This window comes from Athene noctua, chromosome 1, assembly GCF_965140245.1.
Source record: "Athene noctua chromosome 1, bAthNoc1.hap1.1, whole genome shotgun sequence".
Lineage (NCBI taxonomy): Eukaryota > Metazoa > Chordata > Aves > Strigiformes > Strigidae > Athene > Athene noctua.
The window spans coordinates 56,193,442-56,210,622 of record NC_134037.1 but is presented as its reverse complement, the minus strand read 5'-3'; the positions used below and the strand labels follow the sequence as shown (position 1 = coordinate 56,210,622).

At 42.8% G+C, this 17,181-nt stretch overlaps 1 protein-coding gene across 4 annotated transcripts in view; it reads right to left on the bottom strand.

Annotated features, from left to right (window-relative positions):
• DSE (dermatan sulfate epimerase) overlaps window positions 1-16,173 on the bottom strand; it is a 36,101-nt gene extending 19,928 nt beyond the window's left edge. Inside the window, exons 1-3 of one of the 4 annotated variants that reach the window (XM_074923580.1) lie at window positions 16,155-16,173; window positions 15,367-15,437; window positions 2,084-2,552 (exon numbers count right to left, since the gene is read on the bottom strand). In XM_074923580.1, coding sequence (XP_074779681.1) covers window positions 2,084-2,499 — 416 coding nt within the window. In that variant the 5' untranslated portion in view covers window positions 2,500-2,552; window positions 15,367-15,437; window positions 16,155-16,173. Of the gene's footprint in view, window positions 1-2,083; window positions 2,553-15,366; window positions 15,438-15,969; window positions 16,046-16,154 lie in introns of those variants that run through there. The other 3 variants (XM_074923571.1, XM_074923563.1, XM_074923589.1) reach the window with 3 other exon arrangements.
• Between the last annotated feature and the right edge of the window lie 1,008 nt (window positions 16,174-17,181).

Sequence of the window (17,181 nt, the reverse complement as noted above, 5' to 3'; positions counted from 1 at the left end):
GGAGCTTACCCCAGCCCTATTGCCTATGTTTCCGATTTTCTCTTTCTGTATTTCCCCTACTAAGCACATTGCACCCAATTCTTTTGCAAAGCAGAGAACATTGATTAGACCTTGATTGTTTGCTGGATTACATGTCTACATCAGAAGGGAAAGATGGGAAAGCATGGCTTCTCTTTCACCGAGGTAATGCAAGATACTTGCTTGAGAAAAACAGTAGTTTGGGGAAGAAAATGTCATCAAAGTCAAGTGGAAATAAGATATCTGCTCAGTTCTGATTGGTATCTGGTCAACTAGGACAAAGGACAGCATTATGGCAAGGGACAGAGGAACCACAATTAATCCATGGCAGGAATCACAGGACACACGGAACTGAAATGAGGTTACTGAGACAGTGAGTGAGACGTAGGAAACTGGAGACAGACATAAATAAATGCCACTGATCAAAATATTACTTGTTCCTCTTTGTTACTGCATTAAACCAGATGGCCGTGTAACCATGTGTTTACACTAACCACAGCAAGTTGGTTAGGAGGAAGATGTTGACTTTGGAGCAGACCATAGGTCCTGTTGGAGATGGTTACACCTTCTTGGATTCACCTCTGTATGGCTCTATCCCTCCGCCAGTGTGCCAGGAGAACACACAGACTGCCTCTGGAGGTGAGACTGAAGCTTTGTATTGCTATGCTTCAGTGGAAGATTTTGGAAATTACCACCATCCTGTTGTGCCAATACTTTTCTTCCCAACTGCCATGTGTCCTCTCTTCTGTGACATGCACATCACTTAAGCCCAGTGTGTAGCTTCTGTCTCGCATCACTTCTTTTGTTCTAGTTCCTGTATTTCTGTGACATTCATCGCTTTAATATTTGTTACAGTGGAACCCCAAAACTTCAACGCCTTTTAAATCATGACCATCAGGAAGATATGGATCCCAAATTATGCTAGCTCAAATCCAGCATAATTCCAATGACAGTCCATGGATGGATGCCATTTATAGGGCACTACTAGTTGGTCTTAACCCAAAGAAGGTAAGAAATAGTAGTTCAAGCAATGAATACATCTTGAACAGCTAATGCTTCTTACTGTGCTGACTTGAAACCTGACTCAGACTTTTGCTGAGCTGCTGCCACCATGGAGCTGTAGGACAGCAGCTGCGACAGAGGGGAGCAGTGCCTCATCAAAGCTCCACTGGCCTGGGCAGAAGCCACTATCATGGCAAAGCCCATGTTTTCATCCTCTGACCTCCTCACCGTGGCAGCAACCTCGTGCCAGTCTGCAAGGTGCACCGAGTGGCAACTGCTGCAGCGGCACAGAGGAAATGTGTCTCCCTGAAAAAAAAAAGTGAGATAAATTGCTGGTGTGTATGAAAAAGGAATATGAGGAGAAGGATAGGGTCCCAACTGCGAGACTTACTCATGAAGAGAGAACATTAACTTCTGTCCACAGAGAAAGAGTGCTGCATGAGAACAGAGTAACTTGTGGATGACAACTCACATCCAGGTGAAGTTAATCCAGGAGGTTGTCATCAAAATTCCAGTTACTCAGGCAGTTCTAGTGAAGTAATCAGAGGGACAACTATCTTTATCATGTCCTAGTATGTCTCAAGGAGAGGCCACAGACCATATAGTCAAGTGAAACAAAGTCTGAACTGAAGCTCAGACAGATGTTACAGCAGACTGCAGACACTCAAGAGTGTGATTTTTATCTACACCTAATTATACCTTTTTCATAGGTACCCCTTTCCTGAATTCTTCCTAAGGAAGAATTACCCAAAAGAGATGTAGGAGTTTGGAAAAAAAAGACATTAAAAAATAACACTTTTAGCACTTCTCACCACAAATCAGATTTGGAACCCTGCTCCTTATTTCATCATTAATTTGCCACAGGGTAAGTCCAGTGAAGGTGAAAAGCCGTGTGTCACTGCTGGCCCAGATGCGGGTAAACGCATTCGGCAAGTTAGTCACTGTTAAAGTGAATGTTAGAACATCTGAAATAATTCAAGCAATTCACTCATCCACTCACTCCTCCAACTGCAAGCAGTTCATAGAGTAAGAGCAACTTAAAAAAAAAAAGACAAAAATCTACCAACTAGGCTGAGCCGCCATCCTCTCCATGTAATCCTTGGCCATGTTGATGGCCTCGATGTTGTCAGGGTAGAGCACACAGAACATCGCCAGGGCCCCGAGGTTGTTGCCATAAATTTCATTCCACCGAGCACTGAACTCCTTGGGGTCCCAGGGAGGAAGGTAGTCCAGCGGATTCGAGAGCATCGTTTGCACTGCCTCTATCAGACGAGCCGCAATGTGCCGGTGTGTGGTGGCAGCCTGGAGACGCAGAGCCTCCACGTTCCCTTTGGAGAAGTAGAGCATGGGGTAGCTGTCATAGTTGGCATTGACGAAAGGAACCATTGTGTCTGGGTACTCCCTCGCACCGTAGGCAAAGGCGAAGCAAACCACGTGTATGAAAAACACACTTGGGGCTCCCCGTGTGTGAGTCCTCATTGTGGCATCAGATCTCCAAGTCTCAGTGGCAGCCAAACCATCTTTGAAATATCCTGAGGCAGACAGACATGAAAGAGAGAGTTAGAAAATTAATCTGTGAGACACTGTAATTCAGGATGCTGTCTAGGAAATACGATTCCATCTAGACTTAAAGAACCCCACATATTGTCCAGGTGGCTTTCAAATTATGTGAATACTTCAGACAAAATAGCTACTGAGCAATTAATCCTAAAGGAAAACCTGTACACTTTGAAGAAAACCCCTCCTTCCCACATCTTTCCTTCTAGTAGCTGATATGAGGTGAAGGAACACACTGACAGCTCTTGTACTTCAGATTTCAAATAATTGCAGTGGTGCCTAATATGAAGCAGTGCTGACTGTACTGGCAAGCGGAGAAGGGCGGGAGGAGGGGAGGAAGCGCGAGAGCCAGGGAGCTTGTGATGCAGGCAGCCAAGCCTGCGTGCTGCCTTGGCTGATGTTAGCAGCTGGAGAGAGAAGGATGAGGAATGCTGGAGGTTTGTGCTGGGGTCATTTTATACCGTGCTTGAGGCCTCTGGTTCTGACACGTCCTCGTTTTTTGTTTTTTGTTTTTTTTTTTTTTTTTTAAAAAAAGAACAAGTCAGAAAGAAAAAAGAGAAAGTGGCAGAGCCTTAGAAAAACAGCTGGAATACCTTGCCTTCAGGGCGTTTAGGGTTTTTGCACCATCATCATCATTATGATTTTTTTTTTTCTAAGGGGCTCGCAGTTTCTCATGTGAAGATTTACTGTCAGCTACCAAGAAGACTGAAAGATGAATTAAAGCACATGTTTTCCTATGTACATGACTTCTCAAAATGTGCTCAAATGGCAAATCTATGCAGAGGTTAAATGCAAGTATTTAAACATAGTAAATTACTTTGTAAAAATTACCAGCTATCTAGCCTGAAGTCTCAGATAAAACAAGGCCAGGATCCCCCTGAGGAAAGCCAGCGAATTCCTAGAATTCCTCCGAGGGGAAAGGTTACAGAAAGCAGACCCAAGAGAGGCAGTTTTATGTAAATAATGAACAGTAGTTTTCAATTATTAAAAGGAGAAATAGACAGAAGGAAAGAAAACCTAAAAACAAATATGAAAAGCTTTTTTTCCATGGAAAACCTGTTTCACAGGATTCAGTCATAAAACTCGTAAGAATCTGAGGTACAAAGCAACCTTTTATTTCTCCCCACAGCTCCCTACCTATAGATGCCAAAATTTTCTAACAGAAACTTAGGCTGCTAAAACCTTAGAGACCACATCTTGATTTAACAATGTCATTAATATGTACATAGACAATGAGACAACCTTGACAGACTGGGTACACAGGCCCTCTAGATGCTTGTGTTCAGCTCCTAAAATTAATTTGGGAGCAAGCATCTTTGGCCAAGAAATACTTATTTTCTTGTGCATTCCTGCCTAGGACAAAAATAATATTGCACCCTGTAACTGCCTACATTTATATATTACAGTCCATAGCATAATTGCTTTAACAGAGCGTAAGGGAAGATGACATTTTCATAGTATTTTAATGCATTTTGCAAGTAAGCTTTGCCCTTTTTAGGATGTAAACCAAGCATTACAGAACACATTACACAGATCACAGGGTGGTTTATTTGGTAATACTTTTACTGTATCTACATAGTCTCTCACCACATATACACATACAAAGAAACATGGACCGTAGTTTATCCAAATATACTCAAGTCTACTCATATTATCATCTATAAATAAGAAAACCATGCAACGTTATATTTAGAAAGGATGGAGGTAAAAAACAGCCAAACCAGTACATTATGTTTGAAACACGATGTCATTTTTTTAACTGTTGAGAAGAGCTGCTTTTTCATAATTAAAAAAACCCCAAGAAACCCAGGTTTTTTAAAGCCTCTATGATCCTTTAGACCTGGGGGCAGAGAAAAAAACCTAAAAAAAAAAAAAAAAAAAAAAAAAGCTTGTAACTTTTTCTGCGATGATCATATACTGAAAGAAGTTTCTTGACTTACACAATCAGAAAAAAATGCCAGCTAGCAGTAAGGACCTCATGCATTCTTTTCTCTCATTTGAGTTCTCTAAGTAGTTCTGTACATTAGTGAATTAAGTACATACATAAGTTTAGGGATGGTTTTAAGAGTTCCTTAAATTAGAGTCTTTCTGACCAGAGATTAGGGAATATACAGTAAGGTTTCCCAGAACTCCTTCTTTGTAAATCTGGACACACATTTCCCAGCATTTCCCAATCATCAAACACCTCCAGTGTTGTCTAAAATTCATAGTCTGTATTTTAAGAATTCAATAACTCCCCTCATTTTCTCCCCTCATGCATGTGTGCATTTAATAGAGAAAGTAAACCCTAATTTTACCTTGTACAAGAGAAGCAACCACCATACCACATTGTTCAGACTAACAGCATAACTGGAAAACTGATCTATGGTATATTCACAGGCAGCATATTCAGAGTCAAGATCTGGAAGAAAGTCAATTGGCAGAGACAAAAGCAGGACTACAAAGTCATTCTTACTTATTCTTGGTTAAATCACACTGATGCCCATCCTATGATACCAAGACAATAACCTATGGCAGCCACAATTAGTAAGGCCGATGAGCCCTGCCCCATAACTTTGCAGGGCTCATGGTGGATGGGAGGAGGCAGTTAGAAAGGAGTCCACCTTCCTTTCCATGAAAACCTCTGTGGAGGCACCAGCCACAACCATGTGGAGAGAATGGCCCACACAAGGCCCCAGGATGGCATGACTGTGGCTCAAACCGTGCTACAGAGTGAGGAGAGACACAGATGTTCCACGTCTTGTCATCTGTGATGTCCTTAAAAGCAGGACCAGCAAAAGTAATAATGAAAACAATCACAAAGCTCCAAACAGAATAAACATGTGGATTTGCAATAAAAACTATCGCCCAGATAGTGAGGAAATACAAACTGGATGGTTCTGGATACAGCCATGACAAACCACCCCCGCAGGGATTTCAAATGGCAGAACTGCCTTCAACTACACACACTGCCAAGCACTTTGCTGACTAGGACCAGACCTGACCACACACGTCACTGCCTTACTGACTCACCCAGGTAACTCTGTAGAGCTAATGGGCATGATCACCATTCCTCAGTTCAGCTGCTGTTTAGAAACTACACTGATTGATAAGAGATATATAAAAATCACTTAAAAAATTAGCAGGTGGTTGCAAAAGAACCGAAGAACCTTCAGCAGAAGAATGTGACCAAAACCAGTAGCATTTAGGGATTACTTAGAATCCATCATAATGGTAATGGAAATGGGCAGGGGGGGAAAACACCAAGCCAAAAACACTGAAGTAGAATGCATATTCAACTGTGTTGAACTCTATACTTTGAGGTTTCCTTAGTTAACTTACTTGCATACTGAAAACGAATGAAACACATAGCACTGCTCAAAGACACACATATGAACCCTATGAAATCTGCACAGCTTAGGTGAAGCCAGACACGTATAGATAACTGGCCACATAAGCTCCAATTTACCAGATGTGAGTGATCCTGCTACAAGTCTGTTTGATACACAGGGCTCAAAAGAATAGGAGCTTGGGCCTTCTGATCACTTAAATTGCATTCACAATACCATTTTTTAGAGTTAAAAGAATTTCTTACTCTCACATTACACTACATCATTACCAGCCACATCTTCCAAGAAAAACTTTACTAAGCAACTCAACCTTTTCTGAAAATGACGGGGTTTTCTTCAGTTTGGAAACCATGACCTGATAAAGTATTAAAGATTAAAAGGAGAGTGAAGGATGCTTGCCCATGGAAGAAAAGGCTAATATACAATGTGCTCTGGAAAGGTTGTCACTTAGTCCTAGACTGAAAGAGCATTTGCCATGATTTCCACTCCACTGCCAGCAGAAACAAACAGTCAAGAACATCGATTATTCTAGAAAAAAAACCAGACTAAATCTTAACTATTTAAGTTCTCCCCATCTACATCAATGTCCAACTGCAGAAAAAAAAAAAAAAAAGGATTGTAAAACTGATGCTAGTAACTGAACAGGACATTGGTTTATACAAGTAAGTTCACCAAATAAACTTGGTTTGATACACTGCTTAAAGGAAAGGAGGCATCCTGTTTACTCCTGCCACTTGTGCACAGTGCAGTGAGAGCAGAGGAGTGGGAGATGGGCAGCAGAAGCAGGGGGTGAGGAAAGGACAACACTGTTAGGACCATCAGCTGGCATGGTTATCCTTCAAACAATGTGACTTTCTTGTAGAACATTACAAAAACAAAAACATGTAGAGAATTGTGGCTCTCTGCAATAGCAGTTCTGAAGAGCCACTACGCTTTGTGGATGCTTTTTGCTGGGGCAATACTTGTATCACTTCTTAAAGTGCAGAAGTCACAGGTGTCTCTGCTAGCATCTCCAACACTAGTCCATGACTCACCTCCGACATGGATATCTCATCAACACTTACAGCCAGGAACAGAAAAGGTGGGATTTCTGGTGACTAAAACTTCCACAAACTGGAGGCATCGCAACACCACAGATTACTCAGGTTTCTCAATGAAAGTTTCCCAGAGCTCAGGGCTGGGACATGAACAAGTCAGACCTGCCCACTCAGTCACACCAAGAGTGACTGTCACAGCGCACAGCTCTTGCCGACACACACTGAGGTCATGGGCCTCCCTCTACCTCACCGCGTATCCCTGGAGAAGGCTAATGCTGAAACAGGAACAGGAGTCTCCCGCCAGAAGAAGGTGGATGGAGTTTCACTCTCAGTGAGAGCTGGGTTTCCAACTCTCATACTGTCATCTTCTAGTTTGCTCAGGAGATGCTCCAGGCAAACTCCTGGCATCTCTGCTGCAGATATGCTGGCTTTCCTTTGAATCCCCTTTCAAAGTGCCTAGCTGCCTCCAGAGAAGGCAAGAAAAGCCCTGTCACTCAGCTCAAGTATTCAACCTCTATGCCTGTAAGAAAAAAGAAAATAGTCTAAAACTCAAAATTACCATTTGAAGACTTTTCTCCATAGTTTTTACATTTTTTTTGTCTTCTTTTGGGCAGCTCCTATTTTCCACAAAGGTTACAGTTCTCATTATTGCTACCTGAATTACCTCCACAAGTGTTTGGATAAGAACTGTGTTCAAATATTTAATGGAAAAAAGTGTTCCACCATACTGATGAAAAGCAAATCTTCAGGTTAAGCCTGCAAACTTTAACCTTAGACAATGACCTTTGAATCATCAAGGACTTAATTTTCACAATTTTTTGGCATTACTTCCTGGTAAATTATTGAAAGTGAAAGCAAACTTCTTCTACTCTTTTTTTTTTTTTTTTTTTTTTTTATGTAATGCTTGTAATTGTAATGCTCAATTTCATGTTGAACAACATCGTCCCCATACTTTTGTCACAACTTCATTTACACGATAAGATCACTTTTTTAAGCCACTCAAAAGTTCTACTACTAGAAAATAAGCAATTTTAGCACTGAATGCTAGAACAGGTAAGAGAGTCACAGACATTTTAAGAAGAAATGGTCAACTACCAGCAACAGCTGTGGCCATACCAATATGGGGAAACTAAGAGGTAACACTGCAATGAGGTGTGCACGGTATCTTGTCCCATCAAATGGAGATGGGTATTCATTTTTGTACTGATGCTGACAGCTGCCAAAACGTTACTGCTTGCCATAAGGAGTGCTACGTTAGATCACAGTGGAAAAAAGCAAACTTCTGTAGGAACTCTTTTTTGGTGCTTTGTCCAAATACCTCAAATAATTAGCAAACCTTTTCACACAGAATCACAGAATCATTCAAGTTGGAAAAGATCCTTGGGATCATCGAGTCCAACCATCAGCCCCACTCTACAAAGTTTTCCCCTACACCATATCCCCCAACATCTCATCTAAATGATCCTTAAACACATCCAGGGGTGGTGACTCCACCACATCCCTGCACAGACTATTCCACTCTCTGACCACTCATTCTGTGAAAATTTTTTCGTAATGTCCAGTCTAAATTGCACACATTGCAATTGACTTTGCTTCTGATAAGAGGAGCAGTATCTATAAAACTGAATTAACCAGTCGAAAATGGTAGTGTTTTAAAATCATGACCATCAACTGGAGATCTATTTTGTCCAACAATATCAGTTTTACCACTGATCCCAATATTTTGCGAACATATTTAAAAATAGGAGAGAAATTAAGTCCTCTAAAATCCAATGACATTTAAGTACTACAAAATGCAGAGTAAGTCCACAAAAACAGAGAGGTAAAAAGGTCAACAGAGACTCATTCCCATATATATTGCCGTTTGTTTCCTACTGACTCACAGAAACATGTCTGATATAGCAAGATTAGGTGGCAGATGGAGTGAGACCAAGAAAACTATAAACATATCTTTGTACTGTAACAATCACAATAAATCTACTGACCAAAGTCCCAAGCTGCATAGTTCGCACATCAGCAAATAGCACTACTGAATCCCTCTCAAAGCTGCAAGGCTGGACACCAGTGCAGGAAACTCCCATGTACCAAGAGCAGTCAGGAGTCCTTCCTCCACCTACCTTTTGGTCAGTGAGATAAAATCAGTGACCATCTGTCTGTCCAATAAAAATGCTAGAAAGGTGAAAAAATCCCTGCTTACAACTTGAAAAATAACTGTTATGACCTTAACCACCAGGGGACATCATTTCTTCCTCTGGTTTTTTCACTATGAGAACTATGCTACAATCATGCAATGTCAAAGGTATTTAAAAGCTTAAATACTGAAATCCCAAATAGAATTCAGAATCAAATCGACAACAAATAAAATATAGCTCAGATATCCAGGTGTTAGTATTGCACTTGTTCTGAAGTGATCTGAAATCCCTTGAAAGAAGCTTTGTAACAACTCATAAGTCTGAATAACAGCTGTGCTACGGAAATCATAAAGGCAACCAGAAACAACCAGTTCCTATAGGAATTATCAGTATATGACATCACGTCAGCAGTCAAGATTTAAACTTGTGTCTGTCCTTTGATCTATGCACAAAATTCAATACATCTATTTAGAGCAGTACACAGCTGTGCGAGACCATCATTCTGGGAGAACGCTTATCCATCTATTTTACCACTGTATAAATAAATTAACAGGGCATACACACATGCACACTCGATGGATAACCTTCTCTCTGCCTCAAGCAAAAACAAAGAGTTAAATTGTCTGCATGCCCAAACCATAATCTGGGAATTTGAAATTTTCTTCTATTTTATCCTACTGTATAAACTTTCCCAATTTTTGGGTTGCACTAAAATGACTATTCCTAACCCTTACCATGACCTTTTATTCTGTACTTCACTGTATAAAATGAGTAAGAAAGTTATTGTGATATCCAGAATCCTGAAGGCGATCATTTCTAACTAGTACAGACATGCCTGTTAAGGCATTCACGTTCAGTGAATGAAAGCTCAGACACTTTTACCATCAAAGGCATAAAACTATAAGCTACCACAGAACGACTTCTTTAGAGCACCAGCATTTTATCCTGAGCTGAAGTACTTTTAAAAGGCCATTCTGATAATTAAAAATATAGGGTTTTTTTTCAGAAATGCTTATACAGACGCTAACACTAATATAAGAATTTGTTTGAGAATTTTCAAATGGGCCAAAAGGATATATTAACTACGTTTGTCCACTCCATTAATGTCCCAGAAGTCAATCTCATCCGTCTATTAATTATACTGCTACAGCATGTAGGGCACTTTTGGGGCCTAGGGCTATGATAGTAATAGGACTGCAGAAACACAGAACAAAAGCGCCTGTCACAAGCGGAGGGTTGGAACTAGATGATCTTTAAGATCCCTTCCAACCCAAACCATCTTGTGAATTTGGGCTGAGCCAGTATTTGTTTGGCAGCTGCTAAGAAGTAATGCATCCCCCCGGTCCACGCACAAAGGCCCATGCAGGGGGTCTGTAAGGCAGCAAACCCTTCGGTGTGGGGTATCAGAAACCATGCTGAGGGTTTCCTCTGACAGCAGCCTACAACCCAGAAGCACAACTGTGCCTCCCAAGAGGAAGTGAGCAAAGGAAAAGATTATCTGAGGTAACCAAGAGCGTGGTCTCTGTGTGGATTGAGTGGTACAACCACAGTGCACAGGAAGAGCTGGAAAACTTTCAAAGGGTGACTGCAATGCCCAAGAGATGCAAAGGACAGAAAAACATAATCATACATGCAAAAGGGGCAAGCCAATTTTACTGCTGTCAAAATAGTGTTCCTACTTGTGCCTAATCCAGTCCACTGAGACTGCTGCATGCCATGGAGCTTCCCTCATTTTTTAGGAGTCCGATTACAGCACCAGAAACTCCTGATACCAAGACTAGTATTTCCATTTCTGACCTTAACTTCTATCCTCTTTTCTAGCTATTACTTCTTTGTTAGCCTTGACCTTTACTCTTCCAAATACTTGTAAATGTTTGAAGTCCCCTGGCTTTCTGTTCTTCTCTACTATGTATAATTAACAGTTTTAATCTTTCCTGCTTATTGTTTGGTCATCCTTCATTCAATTGCCTCCAAGATGCTGGAAACAAATGAAGTGTTTCCACTGAAGTTTTACAAAACCAGTTCTCATTTTCTGTATATCTAGATCTATCTACGGACTTCAGTAGCTGAAGACATCAAATAGGTATTTTTATTTGTAAAGCATTTCCACGGGACATCGTATTAATAGACAGGAATTCTAAAATGCATCACACCCTTCAGTTGCTATGGGATCAAAACTCATTTTAACTATGTTTCCATATCCTGTTTATGACTCGGTCTTGCATACAAAACTGTATTAAAATTTTATTTACTATTTACGTTAAAGTATTATGACAGCATGTAGGTACACCAGCAAAGTCCAAAGGCAATAGTCAATTAAAAAACCTGAAAAGACTGCAATCTAAGCAATTTAAATCAACACTTGCTTTTATATTATCTACATACAATCTTATGATGTGTGTACACAGGCCCCAAATGTGTATTCTCATAGAAGAATTACTCTTTTGTTTGCTACATAAATGCCTCTGTGTTTGTAGACCTAAATTGCACCACCCTACCTGGTAGTTACATCTCCCTGAAGATCAATATGTTATTGGTACAACTCTGGTGTTACCTCTGCTGCTTTCATCTGTTATCTCATTATCTACAGTTTATATACATATATATATCTCCCCATAGATAATATACATATGTACCCAGCTGCAGCTGATTTTTTCAAGGTACAGACTTGGAGAAACAGTAAAATGTATTGTCCTGTAGTTCTTTGAGATTATGACTGTCCTCGCTACTTCCTAGAATTCCCTTGATAAAATCAGAATAATTCTGATAAAAAGTAACAATTACATTTTCATGGACAGAAGCCTCAACGGCAAATGGGAGTTAAGAGGCTATATTATTCCTGCAAAATTTAGCTACTCACAGTTGGCACGAGCAATTTGTGTGAGTAGGTGTCAACACAACCATTAAATCACAGGTTAATTTTGAATATTAGAATCATAAAATCTCACTTCTGACCTTGAGTTGTCCAGGCATGACTTTTGCAGCTGAACTGAAACCTGACAGATAATTTTGGCAAAAAGTGTGATACACCACAGTTGCAAGGATGTGGTTAAAATGCTTTAAAATTACATGATATCCACAGAAATACTTTCAAACAACTTTTGAAAATACTTTATCTCAAGGCAGTCATTTGACTAAAAGACTTAAGAGGGCATTCCAGGTTTATATAAAATAGTGATTTTTATTATTTCTGATAAAAATAAAAAACAAAACCAAAGTTAGAACATACACCAAGACAACTGTGGTGGAAGAACTCTTATGTTAAAATTACATTTATCTGGTACTGAGACACAATACCCACCCGAGCCAAGTGAGCAGGGTCCCTACAACACATTGCCTGCTCTAAACAATGTTATTATCGATTCGTACTGCATATTCTGAGTCTAAGCAAGGGCAAAACCAGAAAAAAAAAGACCAAACAAAGGTAATTTCAGACCATGTACATAATAGCCACATTGTGTCTGGGATTTCACACCTGACCATGTCCCAAGAGCGGATGAAAGTGTGATGTCAGCACCTGATGAGAGAAACTGTTTCCAGCACTCTGCCCTTCATGTGACTCCCAAAATGATCAGACTTCTTCGATCAGCTCTGCATGACCAACACTTCACTTCTGCTAAACTTCTATTGACAAAGCATTCATGAGAAAGGTCCCAGGTGACATCAGTTAAATTTCCTCTTTTCCTAGCAGGCTTTAATCCCCTCCTCTGCTCTCTTCCCATCCTGAGCAGATAACTGCATCCAAAGTGCAGCGCACAAGGGTTTGGGGTTTTTGCTAATGCAGCTCTCTCACACCTCACCATACCCCACCTGGGCTTAGCTGGGCTAGCAGACATCAGAACAAAGCTCACCCATCTAAACAGAAAAGCAGCTCAAAAGAAGGGCTTTCTGCCAAATATTGAGTCTATTTATAATAAATACATGGCTACAGTCTTGAACACAAACTGGCACCATGGTTTAACAGCTTTAGGGGACTACACTACTGTAACTAAGCTCTTTTATCTACCTCAGCTGAATGGACACAGCAAAGAAGGTGTCAACAGCCAGGACAAACTTGCTGCTGAGATATCATATTTACCAGTTAAATACAACTTGCTAATCAAAAGTCATATTCTCTTTCACTAACCAGAAGCTAGGATTACCAGGTCTAAACAAGGAAACAATGGTTACGGAAAGTTGTTCCCCTCTTTATTTTTTTAATCCCTTCAGAAAAAAACGCAGGGAAAACAGGCTTTATTTCTTGCAAAATGTGCAGGAACAATAGCAGTAGTAACTAGATTTCTTTCTTGCTTGTTGCTAGAGTATGCTGTGAGTGCCAGATGTGCAAGTTTCCACACACAAGCCTAAGAATGTGACTCAGTTTTAGCTAAATGCAATCACTTCTGAGAGAAGGGACACTTCAGTTTCACAGACTTGTTTACAGCCTCATTGAACCCTAGTTCTCACTGCTTAGACTGCTGGGTACTGATGGACGTGAGTTTCTCCACCAGCATATAAACTCACTATGTTCATTCACAAGCCAACGGCTGCCTGGTGATGGCAATTACTTTCTACCACCACTGATAGAGGCTTTATTTGAATTCTGTTTTGAGAAAGTTTATGTGCTTGCAGTCATTGTACTTGAGAAAAAGCAATGGTACACACAGACCTCATGAGTGCAGTGTTTGTGGAGTCATGAGCCTTCAGAAAGTACCAAACCTGAGACGTCACCCTAAAACTAGCTTTCAGCTATTCCTTCTTATTTGTGACTGTATGCAACCTATGAAAATCACATCTCACATTTATCCAGGTAAATAAACCTGTTTTCCTCTCCTTGTGGTGCAGACATTTACTAAATATCTAGTTAGAATAACTAATATACACTGTAATAAAAATCGAGCTCGCTTAGGCAACCGGGATCTATTAACTTCTACCACAGGCAATCAATTTGTTTCATTAATTTATTTCTTCCTTTGCAACTCATATTCTCTATGACTGAAGAACAGGTTTTAAAAAAGATTGTACATGAATATGCAGTGAAAAATCAGCACCAACTGTCTTCTGAGATCAGTCTCCACTGTAGAGGATACAGATATGTTTATAAACTATTCTCATCTCTTGTTCTTCTATTAAATAACAGCACTCAGTTTTTTTCATGGCAATTCAAAATTATGCAGAGTATCACAATGCTTCGAGCAAATCAACAAAAACAAGCTCTTATTTTGAATAACAATTACAACTTATTAAAGTACCAGTAGCTCCCGCCCAGTAAAATATGCTGTGACTAGTGTGTGTTGGTTTTGCATCCTAGTGATGTTTACAGATAGTCAAGAAAATCCCAATCCAGAACTGCTACTTTATCGAGTTCTAAAAATTCAGCTAATTTAGATCCCTGAAGAAACACATACGAGCAATGACACACAGTAAAAGAACTTGCAGTTGAAATTATATTTAGCGCTTCTGTAGAAAAATGCACCCAAGGATCTCCAAGTAGTTATGAAACAAATTAATTAATTAAACTTCTCAACACCCCTGTGAAGCAAGCAAGCACATTTATCTGTTTTATGAGGAAGGAAACAGAGCCATGGAGAGGTGGAGTGACTTGCTCGAGGCTACCCAGCAAGAGTCTTTCAGAGTAATAAACAGCATCTGAATTATTGATTCCCACTGCTGCCCTTCAGCTGAATTGTTCCTTTTTTGAAAGGCTGAAATGAGTTACAATAATTGTTGGCATGATAAACATAACGTGGCAATATTTAGTTGAGATTTTCTTTGTCTTTGTTTAGATTATATTAAAACTTTAGTGTTATTTAAATTGCAATTGATCTTCTTAGGATGACCAAAAATCTCCAACTAGTTGAGCAATACTTCCTGTATTTCATTCAAAATTGTATCTATTTCTTATATTGCCATTGCTTATGGCCAGAAGCCACTCCAGCTTGACAATGCAGGAAAACATCACAGCTTTATACTGTTTCAAGAGGGAATGGCAGAAGAGCAGGGAGAATGGCTGCTTTCATTCATATCAAACTGAATGTTAAGAGCTGGCATGAGATGCACCAAAGTGACGATGCATCCACCGCCTTCATGCGCTGCTAGCCAAAGGAACCGCAACTTGCCGTCCTGGGGCTGGGGAGACGGAGCTCCGGGAGTTAACAGCCGTGGTCCCAGGTCACTTAGGACTTTTCCAACAACAACAGAAAAAAAAAAAAAAAAAAAAAAAAAAAGTGGCAGGAAGCTGCATCGGCAAATCGCTCTTTTCCTGCCTCTCCGAGGCTTCCCTAGGTGCGGGACGAGGATGCTACTGCTTACCTTTCACACCCGCATGTTTGGGAGCGTTTAACTCGTCAGCAAAAGGCGCGGAGGCTCTTGCGGTAACGGTGCTACGGCAGAGCAGAAAGCTGTTGTCACCCACGGCGCCCAAAGGCAAAGCTTTGAAAACACGAAGCTGGTTCTCCCTCGGACACGCGGGGCCCATCCTGCGGGCGGCCCAGCACCTCCGGGAGGCTGCGGGCGTCCCCGCGGCGGCACCCTGACAGCACCCCCTCGCCGCGCCGCGCCGCGGACAGCCCGGCGAAGCCCGTGCGTGGAGGCTGCTCCCCGCGGGACGGCCCCGGCCCCCACCGCGCCCCGGGCCGCCCCGCTCCCCGCTCCCCGGCCCCTGCCGGTACCTGGTGCCCGCTTAACGCCTCCGGCCGCCACCCGCGCCTTGGGGATGGGGACACGCGTGGCGGGGGGGGGGGGCGCTGGGTGCGATCTCCCCCTGCCCAAATCCGCCGGTAACCGGCGCTCCCGGGGCCCGCCCCACCGCCAGCCGCCCCGGGGCCCGGCCGCCCGGCGGAGCGGAGCGGGATAGAGGGAGGGGAGCGGCGGGGAGCGGAGGGGAGCGCTGCCCCGCCCCGCGGGGGCACTCACCGCCGGCGGCCCCTGCCTGGCGCGGCGCGGACCCGCCGCTCGGCAGCCAAAAAGTTTCTCCTCCGCAGCCCCGGGGGACGGAGCGGGTAGCGGGGGGTGGGGGCGCGTTTTTCAACTCAGGAAGAAAGTGACTCCCCCCTCCCGCTCCACCTCCCGCCTCCCCGCCCTCCGCCCTCCTTCCTTACCTCTCCCCGGTCCTCCTCCTCCTCCACCACCCCCCGGCCACTCACGCCATGGCGGCGGCGGGCAGCGCCGCGGCCCCGCTCCCCGCGCCGGGGGCCCGCACGGTGGGGCGCGGAGGGGCGGGGGAGCCCGGCCGTCCCTCAGGGCCCCGCCGCCGCGGGCGGCAGCCGGTCACACGGGCTGCGCAGCCTCCCGGCCCGGCCCGGCGCTCCTTCAGCTCTCCGTGCGCTCACGTATTTACTGGTTCCTGGCGTACGCGCGGCTCTTCGCCCCCCCGCCCGCGCTCCTCCCCGGCCCGTCGTTCACGGAAATACCCGAATTCTCCCTTTTAGCGGGAGGACTCCTTTCTCTGCGGGGAACGCGGCTGGCCCCGACACCCGGGTGTCGGCAGTTTGGTTTTCTGCAAACGTTTCTAGGGCGTGTGGCCGCGGTACCACGGTCCGGGCGAAGGGGCTGCGGGAGGTAAAAGCATCCGAGGTGACCCGTTCATACGCAAGATCCATCCCTAGCGCTGGCACCATACAGCAGGAGAGCAATAGGACCTCCCATCCAAAAGTTCCCTCAAGCCAGCAAAGAAACAAAAATCCAATTTGTCAATCGGCTCTTTTAAGTATGGTTTGACTACTCCCATAAATGTTTCCCATGTAAAACAAAAACGTGAAACACCAGGACCATTCAAGCCGGTCATCCTGACTTTTCCTGCAGCCACTCAGTTGAAGGTATTTAGGAAAGTAATATAAAAGAGAATGAAATTCTCTGGAACCTGGGGAACAGTTCTCTTCGCTTTCTCAGTCACTGTAACCCAGAAAAAAAATGAAGAATTCCAAATGTCTGTTGGGTTCCGAAAGCTGAGCATGTTTTATCATCTTCAGACTACTCTGATGAAATGCAAATAACATATTTACATGTGATAGATCAAGAGGGTGTCCAGCTACCTGAAGTTTACATTTCACGAAGCTCAGTCCTCATTTTAATCATGTGTTCACTGATGTTACTGAATCGATCAGTGACCTCTCAGTGCTCGGTTCG